General features: G+C 43.0%; 5 protein-coding genes and 1 pseudogene across 6 annotated transcripts; 3 read left to right on the top strand and 3 right to left on the bottom strand.

Moving 5' to 3' along the window:
* The first annotated feature begins 315 nt into the window (after nt 1-315).
* On the top strand, nt 316-3,009 carry LOC135677945 (plant intracellular Ras-group-related LRR protein 4-like; annotated as a pseudogene).
* Nucleotides 3,010-3,567: 558 nt separating this feature from the next.
* Nucleotides 3,568-7,650, top strand: LOC135581501 (uncharacterized). Of its 2 annotated transcripts, XM_065190009.1 has the most exons (3): nt 3,568-4,238; nt 4,852-5,294; nt 7,414-7,650. In XM_065190009.1, exons 2-3 carry the CDS (start codon nt 4,894-4,896, stop codon nt 7,439-7,441), a joined length of 429 nt encoding a protein of 142 aa, XP_065046081.1. In that variant the 5' UTR covers nt 3,568-4,238; nt 4,852-4,893; the 3' UTR covers nt 7,442-7,650. The 2 variants fall into 2 exon arrangements, with proteins under 2 accessions (XP_065046081.1, XP_065046082.1); XM_065190010.1 differs by lacking the exon at nt 7,414-7,650 and having other exon boundaries at nt 3,595-4,238; nt 4,852-5,623.
* Nucleotides 7,651-10,056: 2,406 nt separating this feature from the next.
* Nucleotides 10,057-12,270, top strand: LOC103988207 (O-fucosyltransferase 20). The gene is made up of 5 exons (XM_009406762.3): nt 10,057-10,732; nt 10,806-10,974; nt 11,117-11,206; nt 11,296-11,579; nt 11,641-12,270. The coding sequence occupies exons 1-5, from the start codon at nt 10,143-10,145 to the stop codon at nt 12,137-12,139; spliced, it is 1,632 nt and encodes a 543-aa protein (XP_009405037.2). The 5' UTR covers nt 10,057-10,142; the 3' UTR covers nt 12,140-12,270.
* Nucleotides 12,271-12,481: 211 nt separating this feature from the next.
* Nucleotides 12,482-14,777, bottom strand: LOC135675732 (receptor protein kinase-like protein ZAR1). Its single transcript, XM_065186187.1, has 2 exons — nt 13,337-14,777; nt 12,482-13,254 (listed from the first exon to the last, which is right to left on the bottom strand). The coding sequence occupies exons 1-2, from the start codon at nt 14,730-14,732 to the stop codon at nt 12,662-12,664; spliced, it is 1,989 nt and encodes a 662-aa protein (XP_065042259.1). The 5' UTR covers nt 14,733-14,777; the 3' UTR covers nt 12,482-12,661.
* A 728-nt stretch (nt 14,778-15,505) lies between these two features.
* On the bottom strand, nt 15,506-17,733 carry LOC135675733 (large ribosomal subunit protein eL31-like). Its single transcript, XM_065186188.1, has 2 exons — nt 17,574-17,733; nt 15,506-16,006 (listed from the first exon to the last, which is right to left on the bottom strand). Exons 1-2 carry the CDS (start codon nt 17,657-17,659, stop codon nt 15,727-15,729), a joined length of 366 nt encoding a protein of 121 aa, XP_065042260.1. The 5' UTR covers nt 17,660-17,733; the 3' UTR covers nt 15,506-15,726.
* Nucleotides 17,734-22,746: 5,013 nt separating this feature from the next.
* Nucleotides 22,747-24,972, bottom strand: LOC135677638 (zinc finger protein WIP2-like). The gene is made up of 2 exons (XM_065190011.1): nt 24,204-24,972; nt 22,747-23,626 (listed from the first exon to the last, which is right to left on the bottom strand). Exons 1-2 carry the CDS (start codon nt 24,732-24,734, stop codon nt 23,150-23,152), a joined length of 1,008 nt encoding a protein of 335 aa, XP_065046083.1. The 5' UTR covers nt 24,735-24,972; the 3' UTR covers nt 22,747-23,149.
* Between the last annotated feature and the right edge of the window lie 2,690 nt (nt 24,973-27,662).

Genomic DNA, 27,662 nt, shown 5'->3' on the forward strand with positions numbered 1-27,662 from the left:
CAAGATTTGGTTGCTAGACTAGCTAAATTCGTGAATCTTTGTATGGTTGTCGGTGCTGAATTATCAGAGTTTTTCGTGGATTTTCTTTGATAAATGCTAGCCGATTTCTTCATCGCCATTGTGCTCAAATTGGCGCCTTTTCGGTAATGCCACTCTAAAGTTCAGATCTTTACCGGTTTTATGTGGAGAAAATGATCCTTCGGCCTCGCTTCTCCTCCTTATCTGAAGATTGTTCTGGAAAAGCAAAGGAACTCGTGAGATTTGGTTACGAAGCACTTTTCTGATGTGGATTTCTACTTGCAAGCCCGTGGGTGATCTCTTTTCCCCCTATCTGAGCCTCCCAAAAGCCCCCCCCGATCTGGTTTACTGAAACTTTCCCGAGAAATAGGTCCTTCTTTGCATTCCGTTGACAGTGTCGTCGAAGAAATCATGCGACTTCACCGATCTCTGCCGGTAAGACCAGGCATAAATGAGGTCGAAGCTGCCATGGCGTTCGTTCACAACGTGGACAAGGAGCTGGCCCGCATCGATGCCATCCTGAAGCAGAACAAGGGATCCGAGGCCCCCGAAGAGCTCTTCTTTGTCCTGAAGAGATGTAGAAGAATGCAGTGTACGACCAGAGCAAAGAACAGAAGAGGGAAGCTCCTAAGCTGCTTGATCTGGAAAACATCCATGCCCTGTTTGATGAATTGATCCAAAGAGCATCCAGCTGTCTCCCTTCAAGCTCAAGTGCGTCAGCTCCATCGATCCCTACGAGTTCAGTTACAGTAAGCATGGCCGATTCTAACACTCCGACAAGTTATTCAAGTAGTGCTTCATCTGTCTTATACTCAGAAAATGGGGTTAAGAGGAACACTGATTGGGTGTCAAGAGATAATAGTTTCCTAAAAATGCCAAGGTCGCATGTCGATGGAATCGTCGGAACACCCACCCGTCCAGAAGATTGATCCCGAATTCAACAACTAGGCAAGAAGTCACTTCTGGTAAGTTATTTTAGTTTGTATATTCTTCTGCTCCTGTTAGAAAGACAAGTAATATTGATAAGTTTAACAAGTTTCTTTAGAATATTTGTAAGGGATGAGTATAGGTTCGACTATAATTATGTTTGCGATGGTATTTAGAGAGAGCCAATCCAAAATAGTTGGGACATTATGATTTGTTATTGTTATGATGGCATTTAGAGAATCATACAGGTATCGATCACTTAAAAGGAAAAGAACATTGTGATGTATAAATTCATAAATAAATAAATTAACAAAATGTTCCAAGTCAGCTACAATAATAGCCTTAGATCAGAACTGCAGTAGCTTGTACATTTTTATGGGATGTAGAGTTTATTGTCATCTGTGTTTTGTTACTTATTCATGATGTATTGTGCAGGGGAAGAAAGTGGAAAATTGAGCCGTATTAAACCAGCTAGCTTGATTGAAGTCTCTGCAAAGAAGGGCACTCGTGACCTCACTCGTCAGAATAAGCTGATGGATCAAGTAGACTGGTTACCTGATTCAATTGGGAAGCTCTCCGATCTGGTTACTCTTGATCTTTCAGAAAACTGAATTGTCGCCTTACCTACGATGATTGGCACTCTTTCTTCTTTAACAAAATTGGACCTTCACTCAAATAGGATTGTTCAACTTCCTGACTCTATTGGGGATCTCTACAACCTGCTATATCTAGATCCGAGGGGAAATCAGTTGACACCATTGCCATCTTGAGGAACTTGATTTGAGCTCAAACCAGCTTTCCTCGCTGCCCGATGCAATTGGGAATCTCCTAAGATTGACAAAACTAAATGTTGAAACAAATGAATTTGAGGTCTCGCTGCCCGATGCAATTGGGAATCTCCTAAGATTGACAAAACTAAATGTTGAAACAAATGAATTTGAGGAGTTACCTCACACTATTGGTAACTGCATTGCTCTTGTTGAGCTTCAAGCTGATTATAATTGCCTGAAAGGCCTTCAGAAGCTGTTGGCAGACACGAATCTTTGGAGGTTCTCACTGTTCGCTACAAGCTTACAACAATATCAAAGGACTTCCAACAACAATGGCATCTTTATCAAAGATGAAGGAGCTTGATGTTAGTTTTAATGAGCTCGAATCAATTCCTGAGACTTTGTGCCTTGCAACTTCTCTGATCAAGCTAAACGTAGGAAATAATTTTGCTGATTTACAATCGCTCCCATGCTCCATTGGCAATCTTGAGTTGCTTGAGGAGTTAGATATCAGCAACAACCAAATTAGGGTCCTTCCTGACTCTTTTGAGATGTTATCGCATCTCTGTGTGCTTCATACAGAAGAGAACCCCTTGGAAGTGCCACCAAGACATATAGCAGAAATGGGTGCACAAGCATTTTCTACATACTTTCAATTATTTTTTTTTTTTTTTTTTTTTTTTTTTAAGGCCATTGTGCAATACATGGTCGAACCTGTTGTGAAAAGGGATGTTAAGGTGCGACCATTGAAGTCTAAGATGAGTTGAGCTCAATTTTGCTTTTTCTCAAGGCTTAACATAAGGAAACATGATAGCTTCGACTATGTGAACTGATTATAGACTTCAGGTAATTGAAATGAACATTTTTTTTCAGCTGAATAATCACTTACCATATGTTTTGTTATTGGTATTACCCATCTTCGCCTTTCATCCTAGCTTCTAAACCCATGCAAATAATTTTCAGGAAGTGTATTATCCAATGTGGAATCATGATCATGATGCACATCTGCAAAGAGAATCTTTTCCAGGCTCATGTAACAAATGTCTCCAGGATGCGGTTTCAGTGTCCTTGAAACTTGGTATAAGGAGAGGGTCCTGCTGCCTTCACATGTAACCCTTATCATCTACTACTTGTTGCCGCTATCAGAAAGCAAAGTGCTCCACAGTTCTGATTCTCTATATTTTCTTGTAATTATCTCTCTTCAGATTGTACAGATTGTAGTGCAGATTTGCCATTTTGTAGAACCCAACTCACTAACCTGTTCTTTCATTGTCAATAAATTGTTTTTACTCTATATATATATATATAGATAAATATATATATTTGTGTGTATGTGTATGCGCACATATATGTATGTATATATATATATATGTATGTATATATATGTATATATATGTATATATATATATATATATATATATATATATATATATGTATGTATATATATGTATATGTATATATATATATATGTATATATATGTATATGTATGTATATGTATGTATATATATATGTATATATATGTATATGTATGTATATATATATGTATATATATATATACATACATATACATATATATACATATATGTATATATGTGTGTGTGAGAGCATGTGATCAAACTCAGTATAGGCCCGATATGTCTTCATCTTCCTCTAGAGAATGGACAAAGTGGTAGAGTCGAAGACAAATTGCATCAGCATCTATAAATCGTCGTAAACCATTCTAAGAGCTTGATCGGCATCTTCGTCCTCTTGGCTTAAGGAGAGGGGGAGTCTCCATTATAAACTTTGACTTATTATTATGTTGATATCATTTATATTGATAACTGACTCATTAACTTTATTACATTGATAATTGGCTCGTTGACATAATTCTTAATCTACTTTGTTCGTGGGAGATTGGGAGATTAAGCTTAGGTACTACACTACCGGAGTCAAAAGACAAAAAAATCCATACTTTCACGGCTTCGCTCCCCTTCATCCGTTTCATTCACGGTGTGAAAGGTCAACCCCAGATCTTTGCTGTTGGCTTGTAGATTTGCTCGACCCCTCTTGCTTGAGCTTTCCGGCATCAACAGGTGTAATATCTGCGTGGGTTGGGCTCAGTGACATTACCTGTCGATCCATGTTTGGCAGAAGTTGCAAAGGGAAGAAGAGCTGCAAAATTGACTGTTTCATTCTCGTGATCGATTTGGTGAACAGAATCTATGGCTGGATCTGATCCAATCTAGAGACCCTATTCTAATCCCAAAATCTATTTAATGTAATGAGGGAAATATCTTCTTCTCGTCTGCTGGTTTCTTTGCTCTTTCACGAACACTCTAATCTCCTTCCTCTTTGATATCACATTCCCCTTTTCCCTCAAATTTGATTTGGGTTTCGATCCTTTCTCACCGAGAATCAGTATCGACCCATCAAATCTTCGACTTTTTGCCGGCAGAACCAACAAAATCCGATCTTTTTGATGCGTCCTCGTTCCATTTCTAATTTGCTCACCAGTGGTGAAGAGGGAACGCTCATATCAGGTCTGTGTCAAGAATCTCGTACCCCAAGATGTCATTTTTATTCCTCTTTGGGGGATTTATGTTGTAAAGATTGTTTCTCTGTCCTTCTACTTGGTCTTGCTTTCCTAAATGCCTTTGCCATTCCCCGATTTTAACCATCTGAAATGTTCTTGAAAGCAAACTTTCGCAAGGAGAACCGGCAAGGATTGCAGTCTTCTTAAAACAGCAATTTCTTTTCTTAATCTGCAATATGTTTCATCCATTTCTAATGCTGGCTTTTTTTCATGTTGTCACGCTGTTAAACCTTTTTAATTCTTTATCTTGAGACTCCAGATCTTTGGTTTCTTGGATGTCTCTGATTTGGTTTTCTTGTTTGGGGTTTCCTTATTAGCATTTCACGTTTCACCTCTTTGAAGCCTCACATGACTTTTTGATGCTTGATCTACGTATTTTTGCAAGCCATTCTGCTTGTTATTAGCTTTTGTGCTGGGGCTACCTAACAGCCTCCTCTGCTGCATCTTTACTGGATATTGTAGCATAACAGCTTGGAGGTGGAAGTACACAAGCAACAATAAAATTCTGCAAAAACATAGCCTCATTGCCCCTTTAATCTAATTTTTTGTCCTTTATGCAGTTAAATGATCATCTGAGTTGTTTATATTGCTGGTTTGGGTTAATGGGTAGAGGCAGAGGCAAGGGGAAGAAATTGACCATGGTCACTGGTAATGAGGATCCAGGGAGTGGTGGTGAAGAGGTGCCCCCTACATATAAGAGGAGAGGAAGGCCTCAGAAGCCCTTGAAGGATGAATCTGATGATGAAACTGAAAAGATTGAAGACGTAGACAATGTGAAGCTTACTGCACAAAGCAAAGAAATTAAGGGCTCAACAATGGTGAATGGGAAGAAGAGGACTCGATATTCAAATGCAAAACAGAACTCTGACTTGGTCATCGACAAAATTAGTGCCGGATCGCAGTCCATAGATGAGGATTCAACTAGGTCTAATGGTTTTCGACATAATGGGAGCCGGCGGAAGAGCAAGCCTCGTCGAGCTGCCGAAGCTGGAGTTGAGTGCAAGTGAGATTTTGAACCAATTTTACTGATTCATCTATCATTCCATTGCCAAGCATTGATGATGACTGAGATCCGTGGTGGTTCACTTCTTTTGTTTTTGTTGTCCGTCTTTCTTTTGTTTCATTATCTTGTTCATGATTAACTAGGGACTAAGGTCTAAATATATTATGTATTAGTTTATGGTCATAGAAACAGTAGGAAATTAGCTTAATTTTAGCTTCTCTTTGCAGAGAGTTCTGAACATAAAGTTTAACTATTATCCATTTCACAATTGTGCTTTTTTTTTATTATGCATTATCTTCAATATATTCTTGGGATACTTTTCATCTTCTTGACTTATGTACATGGCATCCTTGGCAACTCCTCGATTGTTAGATTGGGGATTGCTTAGATGTCAGCATTCTCCATATCTGTTTCTATTTTAATTCAAGTTATTGCTGAAAGTTTCAGTTGCTTTGTGTATCTGGAAATTTGGGTTCTTGTCATTAGGTTTATACTGGGATATGTCTCTCATTCTATGTTCTGATTGTTTTGCGCTGGAATTTGCCTTAGAAATGGATGCCTCCTGTACCCTTCTGGTACTTCTTGCATGTGTGAGTTTGTACACCTAGAAGTAGATGGTTCTTTGTGTATATTACATGTTAGCTTAGCTTGACCTCATATTATATTGTATTTGACTCATGTCCTGGAAGAACATGAGCAATGCACATACTTTCCTACGCCTCAATTCTCACTCTAAGCCAGATTCGCGATTCTACACGATGGTTCACTCAGTTCAGCATTTGTTGTAATGATATATTTGGGAGGAAACTTTAATTATGAACACATTTATTTTAAAGCTGGGAGAAAATTTTGAGTTCATCTTAAATGAAATCTCTGCTATCTTGTTTTATAGAATAATGACACCAAAATAATTTGGTATTTAGAAAAGTTGATTGTCTAAATGATGAAAACTCCATGCGTATAACTTGAATTTTGTACATTTTCTTTCTTTCTCATATATGATGTTTTCTAGCTGTCTGTTGCTTACCACTTTTGTCATGATAATTTACTTGCTATGTGACAAGTGAAAATGGAAAATGGATTATAGTTGGAGTTTTATAACCTTGATCAATTATTGATGCTTACCTGATTTTGAAAGAATTTGTTCTATTACAAGCTATTATAAGCAAACTCAATTCTGGATCAGGATTTTAATTATACTATAAATTGAAATAAGTAAATAATCTCTCGAAATTGACTTGGATATGCCACAAAAAAAAAGTCTATTTTAGTTTATTATAAGTGTGAGGTGCTTGCCTTTCTTTTGATTAGGGACCGATATGGCAAAATCCAATCATGATTGCTATTACTTTTATGTTTCTCCAATTTTTGTTATTTGTTTTTCTAAACTTACTAGTCTCTACAACAACAGCAAACTCATAAGTCCCAACTACTTGGGATCGGCCATGTAGATCTTTTCCCGTAAAAAAGTTTTAAAAAAAATCTAAATTTTCTGAACTTACTGGTCTCTGCTTACAGAAATTGTCGATAAAGAATTTAGGAAAACCAGTTTCTACAATTTTCCATCGTAATTCCTACTGTTTGAGTTGGCCATTTCTAAGTCTTAGACTCCACAGGTATCATGCAAAAAAGAGGGATTAGTAGACTGTAATCATACCATGAAATGTGGGCTCTAAATCTCTACTCTACAAGCTACATCATGTTTAATAAACTTCTTGTCGAGATAATTTGACTGGAGCAGATCGACTAGCCTGGTATTTCAATTGCAATGACCTAGGTGGTTTTGTGGGTTGTGCTTGATATATCTAGATGTGTGAACCAGAGGTTCACTTGATCGAAGAAGAGTTCGGGAAGTGTTAGGGCTATCTGTGTCCGCTGTGTAATTTTGTCATTTTAATTGATTAAGATGGCTGATTTAGATTTGGGCTAATCTTTCCGATTTGTAAAACCAAACCTAACCTATCCAACTTGACCTCTGATTGGTATTTTTCTTCTACTCCTATACAAGCCAAGTTTGCATGGCTAGACCTCGAATTGGTTTTCAATTAGTTAGCAAGCATATAGCTATGGAATAAATAAGTGGTATTTAACATGCGTGATTCTGTATTGCATATCTTAGGTATGTCGTATGTCACCATGTAAATTAAGCTGGAAGCTGCCCGGTGAAATCTGCTACATGATATGGTGTAATCTGCTGCCCTCTCGCTTCTTTTCTTTAGCCATATCAGTCCGTGAATTCTGTGAGGTTTGTATTTGAACCTTTCAATTCTTGTGCTGTATCTGCCAGCTGAATCCATTGCACAATATGTGCAATAATAGAAGAAATGACTTGAGCACATGTGGAAGCTTCAATCTAAAGTGTAAGGTAAATTTCAATTCTTTGACCAGATCTATCAGAGCTTTGCTTGATTTTGTTTCATGAACTTTTACCAGGTAAAATGTTGAGTGAATTCTGATGTTGGCCTTCCGCAAAACTGATTTCTGCTTTGGCTTTGCCCTAATCTGGGAGTGAAAAGCATGGATATCAGAACCAGTTCATGTCACATATCAACTTAATGCGTCTCTTGAGTTTTGACAAGCTCTCTTTATGTTCACAAGTTCTATCAGAGAGATTAGATGGCTGCTAAGCATTAAATTAGTGCATCTCATAGATCAAAATCCATTATACCTGTCTGTGCCTCATCTTTTAATCATAGAATTCAGCAGTTTGGGTTGTCACATGGTGGTTTCTTGTTCTTTCTTGGTTGTCTTCTTTCTACAAAGGTCATGTTGAAGTATCAATCGCAAGTAGGGGTTTGGACCATCAAGAGCAAAAGATTGCTCTGCAAGTCTCTGATTTCCTTGGCGTGCTGAATGGAAAGTGATCCCAAGTTTCTTTGTCAAGTCAAGCCACTGAACCCTTAGAAGCTCCACTGGGCACAGCTGTGTCACCCCCCAGCACTCCAGAAGGAAGCTGAAAGCTTCAGCAAGCATTGTTTACATTGTTTCAGGACACTGGCAGCCATTGCTGCATGTGTCTTCTATCTCTTCCTCTGGTGCTTAACCATCACAAGTAGATACAGCCTTCACTGATATGACATCTCCCAAAAGCATGTGCCAGTCTGATCACATGAGGTCAAACATAGCAAGTGGATGGTACTACTAAATGTCTAAACATCATATGGTCAAATTGGCCAAATGATGCACTGCTTTCTTTATTATCCTGATGAGCTTCTCTGGAATAAGATCATATGACCTTCATGCTTGGACCATCCAAAATGCTCAACATAAATTATATTCTTCCCTGCCTAAATGTTACAATGTGATGGTGTCTGGTCCCAATGTCTTTTAAGAGATCAGAAGTTTCTTCCTCAAGCTGCAGGCATGCTTGAGATTCTCATACCTGCATGACAAAAAAGAGTCTCTGAGCATTGGATTCCTCCTGCATTATTCTTCTTGCAAGAAGAGTGCAAGGTTTCTGACATCAATTTTTCCTGCTTATCATACTGTCCAACATTTATCAGAAAACAAAGAGGTTTCAATGTGTTTGGCAATTCAATTCTGAAAATTTTCCAGAATTCAAGCAATACAATATCTGAAATAAACCTCAAAGCTTTTGCAGAGCTATAAATTGACAGAATGTTCATACCAACCTTTAATTGTCAGAGCCCTCTTGTAAAAAAAAAGATGATACACTTCAGATATAATAGAAGAAGATAGATCAAAATCTCTCTATCTCTAATACTTGACAGATTGCAGCTACTGTTTGAGCAGATGGAGCAATGATTAAATATGACTGAAGCAAAAACTTCTTCCTCTAAAGACTTAAGAACTAAGCAGCCTGCACTAAGTTTGAAGCAAGTGACAAGGATTTGCTCCCAAATTTGACTTCTCTCTCCTCTCTGGCCAATCTGATAGTGCCAAACTCATAGCACAGTCTACTAATTCACAGAGTATCTTAATGCAATATGATTATATAAATCTGATTGCTCTAATAAGATTGGAGAGAGGTCCTTAAGGCTTAAGAGATGGCTTTTCTCAACATGCAGCAACCAGTAGCACTTTGATATGGTTGCTTTAGGAATGAAGAAAAGTTACCCTACAAATTTAAGATATATATATATATATATATATATATATATATATATATAATACAAATTTTCTAGTGGTACTTCACTCAAGTGTAGGTTTTATATTTCTTTTTTCCTTTTGTTTAGGGAATGCATGCAGTGAAGGAGTTGGTGAAGCAGCTCTTAGTCTTTCCTTTGTTGATGCATGAAGAAAGGTGTGCCATGTTGAGGGAGTTGACCATCACCCTGCCGAGTTGACTCTTCTGCACTGACCTCCCCATCACATTGTATGACAGTTCACTACACGTGTTATTCGTGTGTATGTACGTATGTATTAGCTTACTTCCACTGCTCAAAAGAAGGCAGGAAAGTTGCCGTTGGCTTCGCGGCGTCTCACACGCAACTTCTTTTGGCTTAAAGCAGCTCCCCACGTCAGTCCATGAATCGAGTGATTCGGCATACGTGTGATGAGTACGTGCGAAGCACTGCTCTCTCGAGTTATGCGGGTCAACACTGTCCGGAAGTCAAACGATTTTTATGACTAGGATACCCCTAATGTAGCCAACGGTTGATGATGGCTATACTTTGATCAAGATAAATAGAACCGCGTCTGCCGCACGATACTCCATCAATTCGATGTTATGCGCGATCCGAACCGTCCGATTTACGTTGCTCAGTCGCGGTCAATCCTAGCATAAGGGGTCTTTAGTCATTTTGTCCTCTCTTCCCGCCGTATTACTCAAAGCGGAGTCCATATTTACCGCACTACGCAACGGAGACGACGAAGCGTTGAAGAGAAATGGCGGCGACGTCGAAGGGGAGGCGGGTTTCGTACATCGCGGTGCCCTCGGAGATCAGCCGCTCGCTCTCCTCCACCTCGCTTCACAGCCTCCTCCTCCTCTTTTCCCCGACCAAGAAGGCCTCCCAGCCCGGCCACCGGCTCCTCGCCCTTGGTCGCAGCCCAAACTTCCTCTTTTCGGTGCTCTTCTTCTTCGCGCTCGTGGAGATACTGAGGTCATGGCACCACCTCGACCCCCTTGTCCCCTGCCCCCACCTCGGCCGCAGCCCTCTCTACTCCCCGGAACTGTCAGATTCGACGGCGGCGATGTCGGCGGACGTCGGAGGAGGGGTGGAGGCGCGTGGGGAGTTCTGGCAGCAGCCGGACGGTATGGGATACGTTCCCTGTCTCAACTTCAGCGAGCAGTACCTTGCGGAGGGCGTGGCCGCTACGCGGGCCGGACGCCGGAAGAAGTACCTCCTGGTGGTCGTCTCCGGCGGGCTCAACCAGCAGCGGAACCAGATCGTCGACGCGGTGGTAATCGCTCGCGTTCTCGGCGCCACGCTCGTCGTGCCCATCCTCCAGGTCAACGTCATCTGGGGTGACGAAAGGTGCCATCTTGCGTCCCAATTCACATTGTTTGCTTCTGTGCGTAGCATCTTGACTGGTTCCTTGCCTGGGCAGTGAGTTCTCTGACGTGTTCGACCTGGAGCACTTCAAGAGCGTTCTCGCCGACGACGTTAAGGTAGTGTCCTCGCTACCCTCGACTCATATCATGACAAGGCCGGTGCAGGCGAAGGAAACGCCTCTTCATGTCTCCCCTGCTTGGATTCGATCAAGATACATGAAGCGAGTGAGTCGTCGTCTTCTCCTACCACAGACGTCCTCAGCGCGCAAAACAGTTCTTCTTTCGATCCGTTCTTCATCAAATGAAGGAATGGAATCCTTATCTTTACTCTTGATTCATTGTTTCTCCTTGTTGATTGCTGGTGCAGCTTAACAGAGAAGGTGTTCTGCTCCTGAGAGGCCTGGATTCCAGGCTTTCCAAGGACCTCCCACCTGATCTCCAAAAACTCCGGTGCAAGGTAACCATTGCCTCCTCTCCATCTTAGTTGACCTGCCTCCTCTCGATTGGAAACCAGAATCGACTGGTGTGTGTCCCCGAATTTACTAGGTTGCGTTCCATGCACTGAGGTTCTCGGCTCCAATCCGAGAACTGGGCAACAAGCTCGCCATGAGGATGAGAAGCAAAGGTCCGTACCTCGCACTCCACCTGCGATTGGAGGAGGATGTGTGGGTGCGAACCGGTTGCCTTCCTGGTCTCAGCCCCGAACACGACGAGATCGTTCGAGTGGAGAGGAAGCTCAAGCCGGAGCTCCTCACCGGGAGGTCCAACATGGCTTACCACGACCGCAAGCTCGCCGGGCTTTGCCCGTTGAACGCCGCAGAAGTCACCAGGTACGCTCACAACCTCTGCCCGTTCTCTATTTCAGCTTGTAATGGTGATGCTACGACTCAGATTGCTGAAAGCACTGGAAGCGCCGAGGGACGCGAGGATATACTGGGCGGGCGGCGAGCCGTTTGGGGGGCGAGACGCCCTGCTGCCCTTGATGAGAGAATTCCCTAACCTGTACAGCAAAGAGAACCTGACACTGCCGGGTGAACTGGGACCGTTCGCTAACAGGTCTTCCCTCCTTGCTGCCATCGATGACGTGGTCTGCGAGCAGAGCGACGTGTTCATGGCTTCGCATGGCGGAAACATGGGCCACCTGATGCGGGGGCAGAGGGCGTACGCCGGGCACAGGAAGTTCATCACACCGAACAAGCGGCAGATGCTCCGCCACTTCATGAACGCCTCCTTGCCGGCGTCGGAACTCAACCGGATTGTTAAAGAACTGCATCAGGGATCGCTGGGCCAGCCGGAGCTGCGTACCCACAAGATCGACAGGGATGTCACTGCTTACCCGCTGCCTGAGTGCATGTGTGAGGTTGGGGCAAGGATGAGGTCGATGCTATAGCGAACCACGGCAAGTGAATTCGGATTCGGAGTGAGAACTCGATCGTGCACAACGACAGGAAGAAATACGCATTAAAGATGGAAGTATGCAGGATGGTTTCTGCTCTTATGTTCATCACTCTGTTCTTGTCAGCTCATCGTGCTTGTGCTTTTGTATCTGCTCTCACTGGGTACACTTCCTTTGTCAAGCACATAAAACTTGATCATCCGACAGATCACCATCATCACATAATTGTAGTCTTCCTCTGGTTAGGGCAGTCCAATTCTGCCAAAAAAATAGCAGAAGAGTCTCAAGGAACAATGGGTCAAAGATCCAATTGGCATCACCTGAGATCGGGAGGAAGAAGACAAAGCAAATCTGAACTAAAGCTGCAGAGCTGCGTCAAGGATGTGCCACTCCAAGAACAGCAACAGGAGGCCTTCTTCAGTGCTACGAAGGCTGGGCGAACGTGAATACTACTTGCTACGACACCTACTGATACAACATGATTACAAAGAAACAAAAGAACAAACACGAGACGGGTCACCGGGTCGCCGCGCCTACGACTCGTTCCAGGCTCTCAGCCACAGCCCGCATCCGGGGCCGCAGCTCAGGATCCGCCTCGGTGCACCCCAGCGCGACGTGGAACACTGCGAGCACCTCCCGCTTGGCGTGCACCTCGTGCAGCAGCGCCGGGTCCACCACCTCCGACAACGGCCGCTCCTTCCGGAACGCCCCGCGCACCCACGCCTCCAGATCCGCCTCCGCCACCCGCCCCGTCACCACCTCCAGCGCCACCACCCCGAACGCGTACACGTCCCCCCTCTGCGTCGCCTCGCCGCCGGGGACCTCCGGGGCCAGGTACCCGTCCGTCCCGGGCCCTGCTGCCTGCTTCTTGGAAGCGGGGTTGGCAAGCCGCTGCTCAGCCCCGGAGGAGACGAGGCAGGCGAGTCCGAAGCCGGATATGTGCGGCTGGAGGTCGTCGTCGAGGAGGATCTTGGAGGAGGTGATGCTCCCGTGGGCGTGTTTCCGGGGGCTGAACTCGTGGAGGTAAGCTAACCCCCGTGAGGCGCCCTGTAGTATCGCGAGCCTCGCTGTCCAGGGAAGGGCCGGAGGCGTCGGATTCCGTGGTCCACCTGCGGGTTCACGAGATGTTAAGCGCAATCGACGGTCGAGATTTACTTAGGTGGAGATGTAGTACGCGATCCGTGATGTTACCGTGGAGGGCGTCGTGGAGGGTGCCGTTGGGTATGTAGTCGTAGACGAGGAGGCGCTCGTCCGGCGCGTAGTAGTAGGCGAGGAGGCGAACCACGTTGGGGTGCTTCGCCCGCCCGATTGCGATCGCCTCCGACTCGAAGGCCCGCTGCCGCCGCCACTCGTCGCCGCCGCTTCCACCGAAAGCGTCCCCGTCTTCCGCCTCGCTAAGGCGGCGCACCGCTACGGCGGAGCCCCCCCGGCCCACCACGACCTTGTACACGATCCCGCTCCTGCTCTTCCCCACCACGTACGCCGACGCCCGGAGCAGCTCCTCCAGCTCCAGCACGAACCCCTCATCCACCGCCGCGTAAACTTCCGACCCGTGTCCATCGCGCCGTTCCTCTCCTGCCAAGCCCGCGGGGCCGAAGCCGCCGGGGGAGGAGCCCTTCTCGTTCTTCGGGGCCTTGCCCTCCATGGCGACGCGCCTCCGGCGGAAGTGCCACTGGAGCACGAGGATCGACGCGACGACGACTAGCACGACGCCAGCGATGATCGGGACGGTTCCCACCGGCTTCTTCCGTCCCTCCGCCGCGATCGGGCGGGGTGTGGCGTCGCTGGAGTTCAGGTTGAGGATGGGGTTCGGCTGGGGGATCCTGTGGTCCTGCTTGGGCGCCGGGCACGGATTCTTAAGCGGGAAGCCGCAGAGGCCTGGGTTGCCGGAGAAGGCGGTGGGACCCTGGCTCAGGAGCGACCCCACCTGCGGGATCTCGCCGGAGAGGTTGTTTTGCCGGAGATCCAGGCTCACGGCTGCCGGAATGCCGCCGTACGCCGGCGGTACCGGCCCGGAGAGCAGGTTGCAGGAGAGGTTGAGCACGCCGGAGAGGCGCGGGAGGGAGGCGATGGCCGGGGGCAGCGGCCCGTAGAGGAGGTTGGAGGAGAGGTCGAGGCGGGCGAGGGAGCTGAGCTGGCCGAACTCGGGCGGGATGGGGCCGGAGAGGTTGTTGCGGGACAGATCGAGCTCGGCCAGGCCGCCGACGGCGGAGAGCGCAGCGGGAACGGGGCCGGAGAGGCGGTTTCCGGGAAGGGCGAGGCTCTGGAGGGCGGAGAGGAAGGAGAGCTCGGAGGGGATGTAGCCGGAGAGGGCGCGGTTCGGAAGGGCGAGGTCGGCGACGCGACCGCGGCGGCAGGTGACGCCGGTCCAGGCGCAGGGACTGGCGTCGGAGTCGAGCCAGGCGGCCAGGGCGCCGGTGGGGTCGTCGGTGACGGCGGACTTGAGGGCGAGGAGGGCGAGGCCGTCAGTGGTCAATGCAGCGGCGGAGGAGGAGAGAAAAAGGAGGAGGAGGAGAAGGACTTGCACAGCCTCCGCCACGGCTTGTCTTGGTCGCTTGCTTCGCTGGGCTTTGGTCGACGCCGCCATTACCAACGAGGCGTTGCAGAGCCAAAGGGAAAGAAATGGGGTGGGGCTGCGGATGATAGGGGATGGGGTTTTAGTTGAAATGACGAGAATAGACATGAGATGGTGATACAGCGGGCTGATCCGATCGGACGGACGAGGCTTCTCACCTCGAGATCTTCAGAGTGGGTAAAGAACACGACACATAAACCGGTGAGGTTGACATATTCATTATCCCGTGATTTCTTATCTTTAGTCTTTCGATTTTTATATTTTAAAATTCTTAATTAATATTTTTATAATTAAAAAAATAAATTTTTTATTAATTTTATTAATAAAAATAAAAAATTGATGATAACAAACGACACCATTTTATCACTCGCTATCGATCTTAATGTAGATATAAAATAACGAAAAAATCGTTTGCAGAAGTACCCTCACCTCTCGCCCATGGTACTGTCATCCATCAGTACCAACATCATTTACCGTCACTAACTTCGTCCATCACTATTAATTAAAATATTAAAATTATCCTTTTACATTTTATTTTTATAATTTTATTGATAAAATCAATAACATTAAAATAAATAAATCTAACAATTAGATAAAGGATAATTCAGTAGTCAAATCATGGCACATTGCGTAACCTGAAAAGGTAATTGACATCACTGTGAGAGTTAGCATTATGTAACCCCAACAATTCAATCAATCAACCGGTGGGTACTTCATGATAAGAGTACCACCTATACTTGCAAGCAATAAAATTAATTTTAAAAGCAACAAAAACAAAGATGAACTTCACGAAATACTTGATCCTCTTTTATGTTCTTAAATAGAAAAAGAGATCACACAAGAACCTAAGAAATCAGGTGCTGGAACATAAATGTGTGCACAGATGGATTCTTGAGCAACTAATCGAAAGAGTTCACACGGGCATTACCCTGATAAATTCAAATGTCAAAACACTGGAACCGTCAAGCAAAACTAGGTCTCCACTCAGCCAGAGCTGGTGGAGAGTTCAGTCAGCTTCATCAACGACCTTGGTGCCCAACCCTTTGAATCCCTCTGGGGGAACCTCAGCTACTGTAACCAAAGAGTAGAGCTCTTCCTTGGCATCCTCTTCGTCGTTCCTCTTCCGAGCAATCCTCACACGAACCCGCCTTGGCACGCTGCGGATCCCCCTGCTCCAGATGTGCTTGTTGAGCTTGACATCAACCCTCACGTCTGTAGTCCCCATGGCCTTCTGGGCAAACTTCTTGATCTCCTTGATAGCCTTGGGAGCCTTCTTTTTGAAAGTGCTGCTCAAAACAGGAGGTTAGGCTTATGTCCACAATCTTTCAGCACATGATGATAACATGTGCAGGTTTGGCATTGAGGCACAATGACCAGACTCATGTAAAACTCCAATCACATAATTACAAAACTCTTAAAATCCCTTCTTCAAGCAAAAGGGTATAGAAGAGCCAAGAGAATCTTTTGTTACAATTTTACTTGAAATCAAAGAGATTAACAAGAATTAAAACCAGACCTTTGGTACCTATGCTTAAAAAGAATCTCCTCTGATCCAATACAAATTTAACATGATCACCAAAAGAATCGTTCACATGACTACACGAGGATCTTCTTACATTATAGTATAAGATGCAATAGTTCAGACTAAACCTGGACGCCCACAAGTACTTGTGAAGCATGAGGTAGGAAGCTACTGTCACAAGGTACCGAGAATACTTCTGTATTCAGAATAGAAATAGAATGATGTGCTAGTGCAGCAAGAGGACTTTGCATGAAATATATGTTCAGACACATGGGAAGGAACATAAGGTATCACAACGCACACAAGCATATACATCCAAGATTGTAACAAGCCTAGAAAACTGGTCAATCATTCAAAGATCATAAAACCTGAGTTTAAATTTATAGGATTATTTTTTGGCAAGCATTTACAAGGGACCCTAAGACTTATAAATGAGCACAGCCACATCTATTCCCAATTTTTGCTGCAATTTCCCTTCTTGTTCCACATCATAATGTTTAAAGTCCATCCAGCCATTAGAAGATTCAGGATTCCATCACAACAGAGGAACTGCCGAGTAACTTCATTACAATCATCAATATATGTGGGTAGGCTTGTTCATCAAAGTCCTCAACAATGTTGCTAACACAACAACGATATACTCCAGATTTTAGTAGAAAACCAATTTGTCTCTTGCATCGGTTTCAGTTGGACATAGAAGACCATCAGTCAATTCCTTTTTTTTCTCCAATTTTGGGACATTTCAGAGATTAAAGAAATAGTTGCATGATAGCTCCTACCAACTTTGGCTTCAGGAACCTATATCGGTTTCAGTTGCACATCGTGAACTAAGCTTAGTGGCAAGTTTTAGCACTGGCACAGCATGAACTAAAGAATGCATCTGCTTGGTTAAATGGTCCATCAGCGTTGGATAAGAGCAAGAGAATATTTAGATCTGAATGACGTACTACTCTTGCAAGTTCTTAAACCCCTAGACTATAGAAAATTATCAGTTCTTGAACTGAGACACTACATGACATCCATATCCGTATTCTAGCACTGGACAAAATTTCGGTCATTTCTAAAACAAACTTGGATTCCTCATCTATTCAAAAGGAAAGCTAAAAGCACAAACAATCAAAAGTTGTTTCGATACAACGAATCACATCACATCAAAATCTAACACCACAAACAACGAATTCTAAGAAATCTAAAAAACCCATCTCCAACAAAGAAGAAGCAAACAGGACTCAGACCAAGAACAACAGATCACACATTCCGACATCATACGAGGCCAATCAATGGCGGGGAAAAAAGAAACCCTCGGAAAAAGAAATCGCAAGAAGATATACCATCCGTGAAGCCGCTTGTGGAGGTTGATGGTATACTCCCTCATCACCACCTCCTCCTTCCTCCCTTTGCTCGCCTTCTCCACCATCGTCGCCGCCGCCGGCTCCCCCTCCCTCGCTAGCTCTCCCCTCTCAACCTTGAGCGCGCGGCCAAATAACAAGAAACCCTAATGGTCGCTACCCGGAGATCTTATATAGGACAATGGTCAACCAAACGCCACCAGTGATGCCTTTAATTACGAGATCACCCTCACGTGACCTAAGTGGCGTTATGGGCCTATGTTGGACGCGGGCTTCGGGCTCGTGTCGGGTCGAATCGGCCGAGTGCGAGCTGAGTCGAAGCACCAAATGGAAATGTGTCATCAATTCATTCCAAAGAGATTCGATGGGACACTATAAATATAAGCAATGTTTTATTCCATGAGATTGGTTGACCAATCACATTACATTACAAAAACAGCACGAAGGCTTCTTCTTCTCCTTTGTTCCTCTTTGCGAGACTACTGCAAGCAGAAGGCAAAGAAGGAGAGAAGGGAGGCCCCGATGACGGCCCCGACGGCAGGGGCGACCGCGAAGGAAGCACTTGCAGGGCCAGGGGCGGGTGTCTCAGCTGCCAGTGCAGTGGTGGCCGAAACGGCAGCGACGAGGACGGCGCAGGCGATCTTCCCCATCTCCATTGGGTGGTTGTCTCTCCTTTTGCAGGACTGAGGAGGGAAGGGGAGAGGATGGAGGAGGGGGTCTTATAGATTGGTTTGGTGGTTGGGGTGCTCTCTTTGTGGCCTTTGGTTTTCTTGGGTGGTGGTGGCCATGTTTTGTGAAGGGAAGAAGAAGCTCTACGTGCATGCATGCGCATGGTACGTGGAAGACTTCATTACCTGTTCTTCCTCATCTTTGACTTCCTGGAAATAGCATGTCTAATCTAAGACAGAATTAAAAGGACAGAGTTGAACTTTTATTTTTCATCATGAAAATAAAAAGAACATTCAATTAAGAAACTCATTATTTTACAGTTAAATCAGAGTTGGTAGCTTTAAAACCCATTTTAATTAGCAACATTTTGTTCATGATCAATGGCAGTGGCTTCATCTGGTGGGGTTGAAGGAGCAACATCCAATCCATCCATCTGAAAACTTGGAATCGTAAGAGGATACAAGAGACCTAAAGATTCACGTAGGATCACTGCATGCAATAAGTATGAGAACATGGAATGCATGACCATGGTGCCGGAGCTGCTCCTCCAAAGTCTCCTCACACTCTTCCCCTTCCCCCCTTATTTAAGAGGCGCACAGCCGTTGACCTCAAGATGGAATCCTCTGCCTCTCTCTACCGAGCTTGAGACCTCCCTCTCCAGATCGTCGTGACAACTGATGGCGCTGTTCTCTGCTGCTGTGATGGCCGGAGCGGTGCTCCTGTGCGTGGTGGCCATGGCGGCCGCGGGGTACGAGAGCGAGAGCGACCTGCGTGAGCTTCTCGCGGATGCACCGGCGCCCATGCCCGTGGCTGCTGCCGGACTTCCGGCCTCCGCCATCACCATATGCTTCGTTCTTCTCTTCTCCCTCCTCCATCTGTAGATGCCAAGATTGTAGTATCATGTAACAGTGATACATAAACAACAATATGTATTCTTTTATCTCAACTTTATACAAAGGTATAATAATTGGCACTCTATGCCATGCGTTACATTTTTCTTTTTCTTTGAGCTTATTATTGTGCAATATATATATATATATATATATATATATATATATATATATATATATATATAATAATTGGCAATCTATCTTTGTTACTTATTCTTTTAAAAAATATTATATGTTATTATTATTATTATATATTTTTAATAGTTGTAAAATTGTATTAAAAAATTAGAGCTTTCAGGGATTTTATTTTATTGGTGTGATTTTCAAAGGTAATCTTGAATTTCTAGACCACTTGCAATCCATGCATCTTAATATAGTATATAGATATTATAAATTCTTTGCTGAGTTCATTAGGGACTTTATTAGATATCCTCCCATTGCCTGCATTTTTATTGTTTTAGATGCCTTAAGAACAATGAGGATTTCCATATATTTGAAGTTGTTAGATGCTGTGATTGAAATTTCTTGGATTTGGAGATGAATTAATTGTCAGTGGAAGATCTTTGGAACAAGCTTAACAGCATAAATAATAAGTGGTAAACCCCAAGGATTAAGGCCATTAAGTTCACAAAAAGTAAAGATAAATTGCTGAAACACTAACTCAATACCTTTTAGTTTGACTTCTCTTTATCCTAGAGACTTACTTGTTCATACAAGTAAATGGAGAACTCTGATAGAACATGTGGCCCTGTGTGGTGTACTTTGTAGTATGAGCCATTTGGCAAAGACTTTATGCAGATCTGTCATATACCTGCAGATGCATGACTCTTCATTCACAACCTAATTTGATGATTGATAATGAACCATCCAATCACTTCAGGTATGATTTCATGTTTTCATATGAAGTTTCAATCATCTTTAAAGTGGTTTTGGTCTCTTTCTTCCTGGGGAAAAGAAGAGCCTTTTTTTCCTGCCTGACTGGATTCTTCAATGTCCAATGACTGTGTGAGATTTTTTGGGCATTGAAGGTCTTGCTTTTACAACTACTCTTCTCTTCTCCACCATGCCACCCATTCCTTCACTGGAGAAATTTGATGTTGTTGGAGGATAAAGATGCCATCAACTAAAGTGGAAAAGGAAGCAAAAGTCTTCTTCTATCAAGAACTTTGTATACTTTTCTTGAAAGAGAGCTGCTTTGTTGAATTCACACTGCCTAAACTGGAGCTTTTGCTATGCTTTCCCTTTCATGTCTTGTCATATGTTGAATATATAATTGATTTACCACCATCATTTTGTTTTCATGCTATGCTACTCTGTTTGCCCATGATATGAGATGGCTCACTCAAGAATGAGGCATGAGGATTGAGCAAAAAAGCTCTGAGATGATATCATCATCACCACCAAAAATTCCAGTTGGAATATGCTGTGTACTCCTTGGAAGTAGACCAGGCTTTCTGAGTAAACTCTGTGAAGTGCATGATACTGACAAAGGAGCAGTACCTGCACTGCTGTGAGTTTTGGCTTAACACTGTGGATGTGGAATTCATTTCCTTCCACTGTAGACTGCCTCATCATCCAAGCAATCTGAGTGAAAGAGGCAGAATGGATAGTCTGAATGAATGCACCAAATAACTCTCAGTGATCCCAGAGACACATCTTTCACATCATCCCTTTCAAGCATTTTGTTCAACATTTCTGAATTTTCAGTCAAACCATGAGAATTCTCCAATGTTTCTACTTCCAATGCTATACCAAAGCTTGGAGAAGAAGGGATCATACTTCAAGAATAAAGCAAAAGCAGCATTGTCAAACATGTAGATTGCCAAACAAAAGAAAACACAGAACAAAAAGGAAAAGAACATAGAACACTGCCCAAAAGAATCCTTAGTTTAGTGAGGCTGAGAGTGGTGACAACTGTTGGCACTGTGGATGCATGGTTTCACTCTTTGAATGGATTCTCTTTCAGCTCTTTTAATCTCAACCATCATATTCTGGTCGGTAGAGTACAGTCCAGTCTGAAACATACTGTCTTGGATCTTCAAAAATCCTGGCCACACAGTGGAGTGCATGTGAAATCAATCAGATGACCCTGATGGTTCTATTACTGAAACTATTCTTGGACCCAGCAAGAACAAGGAATTGTTGGAATCCAATCATTCATCAGAGAGATGATAGTTCTTTGTCACTGGAACACACCTAATGACAGGGAAGGATGTTTCCTTTGGGTACTTAAAGAAGGGCTTCTACATATATCCTTGTAAATTTTGGAAATATATATCCCTTCAAATATTAACAACCTCCACATATATCACCACCATTAATTATGAAAATGTGACAATGATCTGATCAAAGTGTTTCAGTGTATGATTGTGTATAATCTAAAATGAATGTAAGAACTGGTGCATCATTGATTATTAGTTTATTGATCCAATGAAAAGGGCCTTTTCACTGTTCCAAAATAATGTTAGAATGCATGTACCTGAGATATATAACATTTAGCAAGTTGACAAAGTTAGGCTTCACCAATAGAGTCTCAATGTTCCTGAAATAATTCATAATGGAGTTATGAAAATTAGGGTCAATCCAATCAAGAGAAGGTTTCTTCTCTTGCACAACCACACATGTCCATTTACATGCATGAATGCACACAAACATAGGTGGAAAATTACATGGATTATTATACATATGTTCCACTCTATCTCACCTTCAGCTTACTTTATATGGTGTGTCCTTCAAGCAATAAGGCATTTTAACAACAATGGCCACCTAGTCTTGCTTTGCATGAAGCCAAAAACTTCATGAGTTTAGTCTCCAAGGCATAAATTGGTTGCTGATAGACATATTCTCATAGAACAATTTGCAATTAATTTCCTTATTTCCATCTTACTATTGAGTTGCATTCTTTTAAACCATTTATTTTATATGATAAAGTATTGCAGACATATTGCTTGGATTCTTAGAGAAATGGCTATTGAATGAGAGAAATCTTGGTTTGGCAATATGAAATTATTTTATGCTATATCTTTCATCCTAGTGAAGCTCTCACTAGTGGTTTTTTGCCCTTGGATTAGGCTTAATGGCTGAACTAATTCTTGTGTTATCTCGGGTTTGCGCTCTTATGTTTGTCTTATCTTTTCTCATTTGTTATGTTGTGTGATAATGATTTTGATATAGGATTTTATTTAGGTTGAATCACAGTGCAACATTTTGATATTTCATATTTTGGTACAGAATGAAAAAAAAATTGTAAGGCTTTTATTGTCACTAAAAAAAGAAGAAAAAAAAAGATAGAAATGGAGAAAAAGATAGAGAAAACATGCAAGTCTGAGAACTTATGGAGCCAAACCTGTGACTGTGTATCTGTAGAGTATCAATCTGACCATCCTCTACAGTCCTACAGGTATACTGAAGATTGACTGGTTGTGGTTGAAATGACTCCTCTCTCTCTCTCTCTCTCTCTCTCACACACACACACAGACACACACATTCTGTGTGTGTCTAGTTTCAAAAGAAGATAGCCATGACACATTTCATGTACATAAACCTGAATTAAGTTCCATAATCCACACACCAAATGAGTACTTTCACATAGTATATGAAGGAAGGTATGCTAATCATTTGATGTATACATATATGTAGCCACTATCCAATGCATAAAGCAACATGTGAGCCAAAAGCAGTAGCTTGTCTGCAGAATCTAAAAAGCCTACCAAACTGCAAATGTTAAGGTACAGTCTTATGCCCCATTTGACATGCATGACAGATCAAAAGGAAGGAAGAATGAAAAGACTCGGTCTGGTGAAAAGAAGGATCCATGCAACGTTCCTTAGAGTGAGGTTAAGAGAAGAATCTCTCCCTATTGCCATGTATCGATCTTTATTTACTGGCTTAATAGTAGAAAAGAGAGAGTAGGAGAAGGGATATATGGTGAGGGAACACTTAAATCTAGAGAGACAAAGGAAGAAAAAGGAAACAAGCATGGCATGATGATATAGTTCATCACCTGCGACCCAGAAAGCCGTGTTTCCTTCCCTTGTAGGACTGGAAACCATCTTGTTCGATCTCCGACGATGTCTCCTCCTCCGCTGCCTCCTGGAAGCAGTCGATGCCGTACGCGGCGTGCCCACTGCCGAAGGACTTGATATGATCCTTCAGTGACCTCTTGTGCTTGAAGTCTGAGCCACAGATGCAGTACCACAGCTTGCCGCAGTTCTTCTCATGGGTCCTCCAGTCGCCTCTAACCGCAAAAGCCTTGCTGCACTTCCGGCACACGAAGGGCTTGATTCCGTGCCTCCTTTTGTAGTGAGTTTGGAGGGTCCTGAAGTCCTTCAATGGCTTTGATCTCGGATGGTCGATGTTGTTGGGGCAACCGGGGGCGCAGCAGTAGCAGGGAAGCCTCAGCATCGCCGTCGGCTGGATGCCTCTCAGAGACTCGGGTCCCTTCCGATACTGCGATCCATGTCCCCACATATGCATCTGGCGATGAACACGTACAATTGCCAAGCATAGATCATTACTTGAGGCAAAGGAGTATTCTAAACGTAAGAGTAAAAGAGAAGTCAAGAGAGTGCTTGTTGACATTCCATGATGATCTACTAAAAAGATAACAAGCAGATGGAGAAAGAATAGCTCCCCCCTGAATGAGGGGTCTCTGAGAGCACTGTAGTGATAAAAGGATGCACTCAGCTTTTGGTGTTGTAGTGTTGGCAAGCTGGCCTGCCAGTTGAAGAACTTGAGAAACGAAATCCAACATAAGATTCAATTGAGTTATCATACACAAGACAAATGAAGAGAGAGAGAGAGAGAGAGAGAGAGAGAGAGAGAGATTATATCTCAGTGAACTGTGAGTGCAGAAGATCACATATTTCTTGATATATATTCCATATGAGCACTGAAAGGACTGGAAATCTTTGCAGTGTAACGTGCAACGCATCAACCAATCTCCAAAAGCACAACAAGCAGATTGGAGCATGATCCATGCGTAGTACAATCACAGGAAGGGAGAGGTTGCAATCTTAGTCTCAATTAGGCCAGAATTGGGACAAAGGTTTACCTGCATGTTGTTGTATCTATTGAAGGTCTTGCAGCATACTGGGCAAGAGAACTGGGTTGGACCAATTAGGATCTGGGTAGGGGTGGGAATCCAATACTGTCCCTTGTTGATCCTTCCTATAAGATCGATAGGGTAAACCACATCGTCTTCATCGTCACCACCTTGCTCTTGCTTTCCCCCACTAGTATCCTCTGGAGTTGAAGAGAATCTTGGCGTCAGATCCACTGCACCAGGGCTGGGAAGGCCTATGTGCAGAGACACAGTCACAGCATCAGCTTCACCATCAGTGTCCACGGCGGCCTTGACCTTTCCACCTTCATTAACGGCACTGCAAGAGGAGCTGTTTTCCACCTCTTGGTGCCTCGTAGGGCTGAGACTGAGGAGAGGGAGGGCCTCCCTCACAGGACGAGAGAGGGTCTGGGGAGGGAGGCAGGCGTTGGTGCCGCCATGGCAGAACTCAGAAAATGGGTTACAGGAGAAAGGATACTCTCTGCGGAAAGCTTTGAAGGGATCAGCATAGGGATCTGCCATGGTTGGAGTTGTCGAGAGTAGAAAGGAAGATCTAATGGATGTTTGCCTCTTCACTAAGAGAGAGAGAGAGAGAGAGAGATGATCACGAAATTGCAAAGAATAGTAGAAAAGGCATCAAAGAAAGAACAATCAAGAGGAGGAACCTTGGGAACAGTGGGAAATGGAGGCAAAAGAGAAGAGATCAAGAGGATAAGATCCTTGAGATATATTAAAGAACAACACTTGGGCTTTCAGAACAAGTCTGGTTGGAGCATATGAAGTCCATGTAGATCTTCTTTCTAAACATAACTTTAGAAATATAGAGCACACAGTAAACACCCACACCAAGTCATCACAAACAAACAAGCAAGAGAAAAGGAAACTTTAAGAGAATATTTACCCCAAAGACAAGGAATGAGACTTGGTCTAGATGCTGTCTGCACCCACTAAGATTAGAGAGAGAGAGAGAGAGAGAGAGAAGGGAATGGTTTGAGTCTTGATTTGCAAGATTCTGTGTGTTTCCTTGCTATCCTCAAGAGGTTGAATGCAAATCTATGTTATTCTTCCCATTTGTTCCATTGTATGGATGCATAATTTATTTGTTAGTTTTATTAAATTTGGACTTTTGTCATAAAATATTTGAGCTGAAATTAATAATAATATAATCATTAAATTTTATCTGAGACTTAGATCACTTTTGATATTTTATGGTATTAGACTAAATCAGAGTATTATAATCTTTGTCGTAAAAGCTTTGCTAAGGCTCTAACTCCATGATGTATCATCTGATCTCGTCTATAGATAATTCTTTTTAACTCAAATTCCTCTGATGTCAATTATTACGATCCAATTTAGTAGGATAATTGATCTATTAATTTTATTGAGTCTGAATCATTGATTTAAGATATTTAAATTAAATTAAATAATAATACATCCATCAAACTCTAAGCTTAATCTTAACTTGCTTAGGATGTGAGATAAAGATCTCACACAAAACCAAAGCATCCAATAACATCTACCAATTTCTTAACATTAATTTGTCTGTGAAGTACAGTTCTATGCTATCCTGTCATCACAACTAATCACTGTGATTAACAATCTCCATAAAATACTATTAGATTCCATCTGTAACTAATTAATACTATCATCATTAACATCCTAAAATCATATTATATCATAGATTGTGGTAATCAATAAATATAAGCTGTAACTACAAGCAAAAAGGCATACATATCATAGATTGATGTTTCTTGTACCATTTAGAGGGATTGTTTTAAGGGGTATAAACATTCAGTCATTGTAAGAAAAATTAAGATTATATAGTAACAAAAGTATTTTTCTTCCTGCATTACTCACAGTAAATGAGAAAGAAGGACCAAACGCATAGGAGTGCAGATGAAGAAAGGGAAACAGTGCTCCTGTTTCCCAATGAACTATTTGTCTTCTCCTTCAAAGTTGACATCATAATGCACAGATAACAAGTGGAAGATAAACCTGCAACCCTCACTGATATTCCAAAAAGCTGGTCCTCTTCTGCAACAACTAGAATTAATTTCTCTCTCTCTCTCTCTCTACACCTCATGTTCCCTTATGATGTTTTAAATGCCAACAGGACTATTCTTCTTGTGTACTGTAGAAGCTGGAGAAGAAGCACTTGTCAAGGACACACTCATCTCCAACCACCACACAAGGTTCAAGGTATAAGTGAGCAGACAAACAGTGAGGGCATTTAGTGAGAGGAGGAAGCAGCTCCACAGATGCCCTGGGGTGCACAGTGCTGTAGTTGAATCAAGAGAGAGAGAACTGGTGGTTCATTGAAGACAGAGAGGCTGCATGGAGTACCACGAGAAGTAGAAGGGAGAGGGTTGGAAGAAAGGTGCTGTTGCTGCAGGCGCGGAGAGCAGTGACATCCCTGTCAGGGGTCAGACTTGATGCAAGGGAAACACACATTTCCTGCAACTCACACCTAATGCACTGATGTCTATGTTGGGAGGGGTACATGATAGTGATGTTGTGTGACCAATAGAGAGTCTTGAGTCCCAGTTGCTCGTGTTAGGGAAGAAAGGAAGACAGGAGCAGTTCCACTGAGAAAGATCAGAGTTTGAAGTTTGAATTATGATAGGCATATCAAACTTTATTCATACATAGTGATTACTGTATCACCAAGGAATTAAAGGAGGAGACAGATACAGATGCAAGCTAAGGGAATGCCATGAGAAAGTCCAGTTTGTTCTTTACCACAGATTTATAGCTACAGTTCTTTTTATATATGCTTCTCAAAAGCCAAGAAAATTCAGACTGGCCGGCGATCTTTTAGCTTTTCCATCAATTACTCGACTTTGTTTTTCCTACTTTACATTGAATTCATTTCTTACATTCAGAAATCCTTTGTTACTAGAATGTGTTCTCTTCAAGTTATCTGAAACCATTGTAGTTTGATCTCTGTGGTCCATGCTTCTGAAACTGTTCTTCATTCAGGTTGGTATCTTTGCAACTTGCTCATCATACTCTTTTCTAGTACATTGTACAGAAACTTGTTCCTTCCCTCCCCATTTTGATTACTTGTGAGGCAAGAAAGCATCAAGAATTCAATCACAAGTCTGAACTAAATTCACTTTCGTGATAATTCATATATATTAGTGGTTGATTCTTATGACAGAGCACCCCAAGACATGAACAAGAATATGTACACTTTCTGATTCACTTAAGACTGTCCTAGCAGCACAAACAGCTGAAAGAGATTAAGCCCTACCAAGAGAGGAAGGAAGCCTTCACATTGGCTGCTTACAGGTCATGAATGATGGATGCTCTATCACCTTGTTGTGGACAAGCACAGGACATGGATTTTGCATCATCCATGAACTAAAAGTTGGTAGGAGCACATACATGAAAGGATCATTTGGAGATGGAACCATTCAACTCTGATTGATTTGTTCTTTCACATATAGT

The sequence above is a fragment of the Musa acuminata genome, chromosome BXJ1-6 (genome assembly GCF_036884655.1).
Source record: "Musa acuminata AAA Group cultivar baxijiao chromosome BXJ1-6, Cavendish_Baxijiao_AAA, whole genome shotgun sequence".
NCBI lineage: Eukaryota > Viridiplantae > Streptophyta > Magnoliopsida > Zingiberales > Musaceae > Musa > Musa acuminata.

What these genes read in the sequence shown, in the direction of transcription:
- LOC135581501 (XM_065190009.1), top strand. Translation starts at nt 4,894, where the DNA reads ATGGGTAGAGGCAGAGGCAAGGGGAAGAAATTGACCATGGTCACTGGT. An exon ending in GAAGCTGGAGTTGAGTGCAA is followed by an intron (nt 5,295 to 7,413) that starts GTGAGATTTTGA and finishes TGCATATCTTAG; the next exon opens with GTATGTCGTATGTCACCATG.
- LOC135677638 (XM_065190011.1), bottom strand. Translation starts at nt 24,734, where the DNA reads ATGGCAGATCCCTATGCTGATCCCTTCAAAGCTTTCCGCAGAGAGTAT. An exon ending in ATAGATACAACAACATGCAG is followed by an intron (nt 23,627 to 24,203) that starts GTAAACCTTTGT and finishes GTTCATCGCCAG; the next exon opens with ATGCATATGTGGGGACATGG.
- LOC135675732 (XM_065186187.1), bottom strand. Translation starts at nt 14,732, where the DNA reads ATGGCGGCGTCGACCAAAGCCCAGCGAAGCAAGCGACCAAGACAAGCC. An exon ending in CCTCCACGACGCCCTCCACG is followed by an intron (nt 13,255 to 13,336) that starts GTAACATCACGG and finishes GTGAACCCGCAG; the next exon opens with GTGGACCACGGAATCCGACG.
- LOC135675733 (XM_065186188.1), bottom strand. Translation starts at nt 17,659, where the DNA reads ATGGTGGAGAAGGCGAGCAAAGGGAGGAAGGAGGAGGTGGTGATGAGG. An exon ending in CACAAGCGGCTTCACGGATG is followed by an intron (nt 16,007 to 17,573) that starts GTATATCTTCTT and finishes TGTTTTGAGCAG; the next exon opens with CACTTTCAAAAAGAAGGCTC.
- LOC103988207 (XM_009406762.3), top strand. Translation starts at nt 10,143, where the DNA reads ATGGCGGCGACGTCGAAGGGGAGGCGGGTTTCGTACATCGCGGTGCCC. An exon ending in GTCATCTGGGGTGACGAAAG is followed by an intron (nt 10,733 to 10,805) that starts GTGCCATCTTGC and finishes TTGCCTGGGCAG; the next exon opens with TGAGTTCTCTGACGTGTTCG. An exon ending in GATCAAGATACATGAAGCGA is followed by an intron (nt 10,975 to 11,116) that starts GTGAGTCGTCGT and finishes TTGCTGGTGCAG; the next exon opens with CTTAACAGAGAAGGTGTTCT.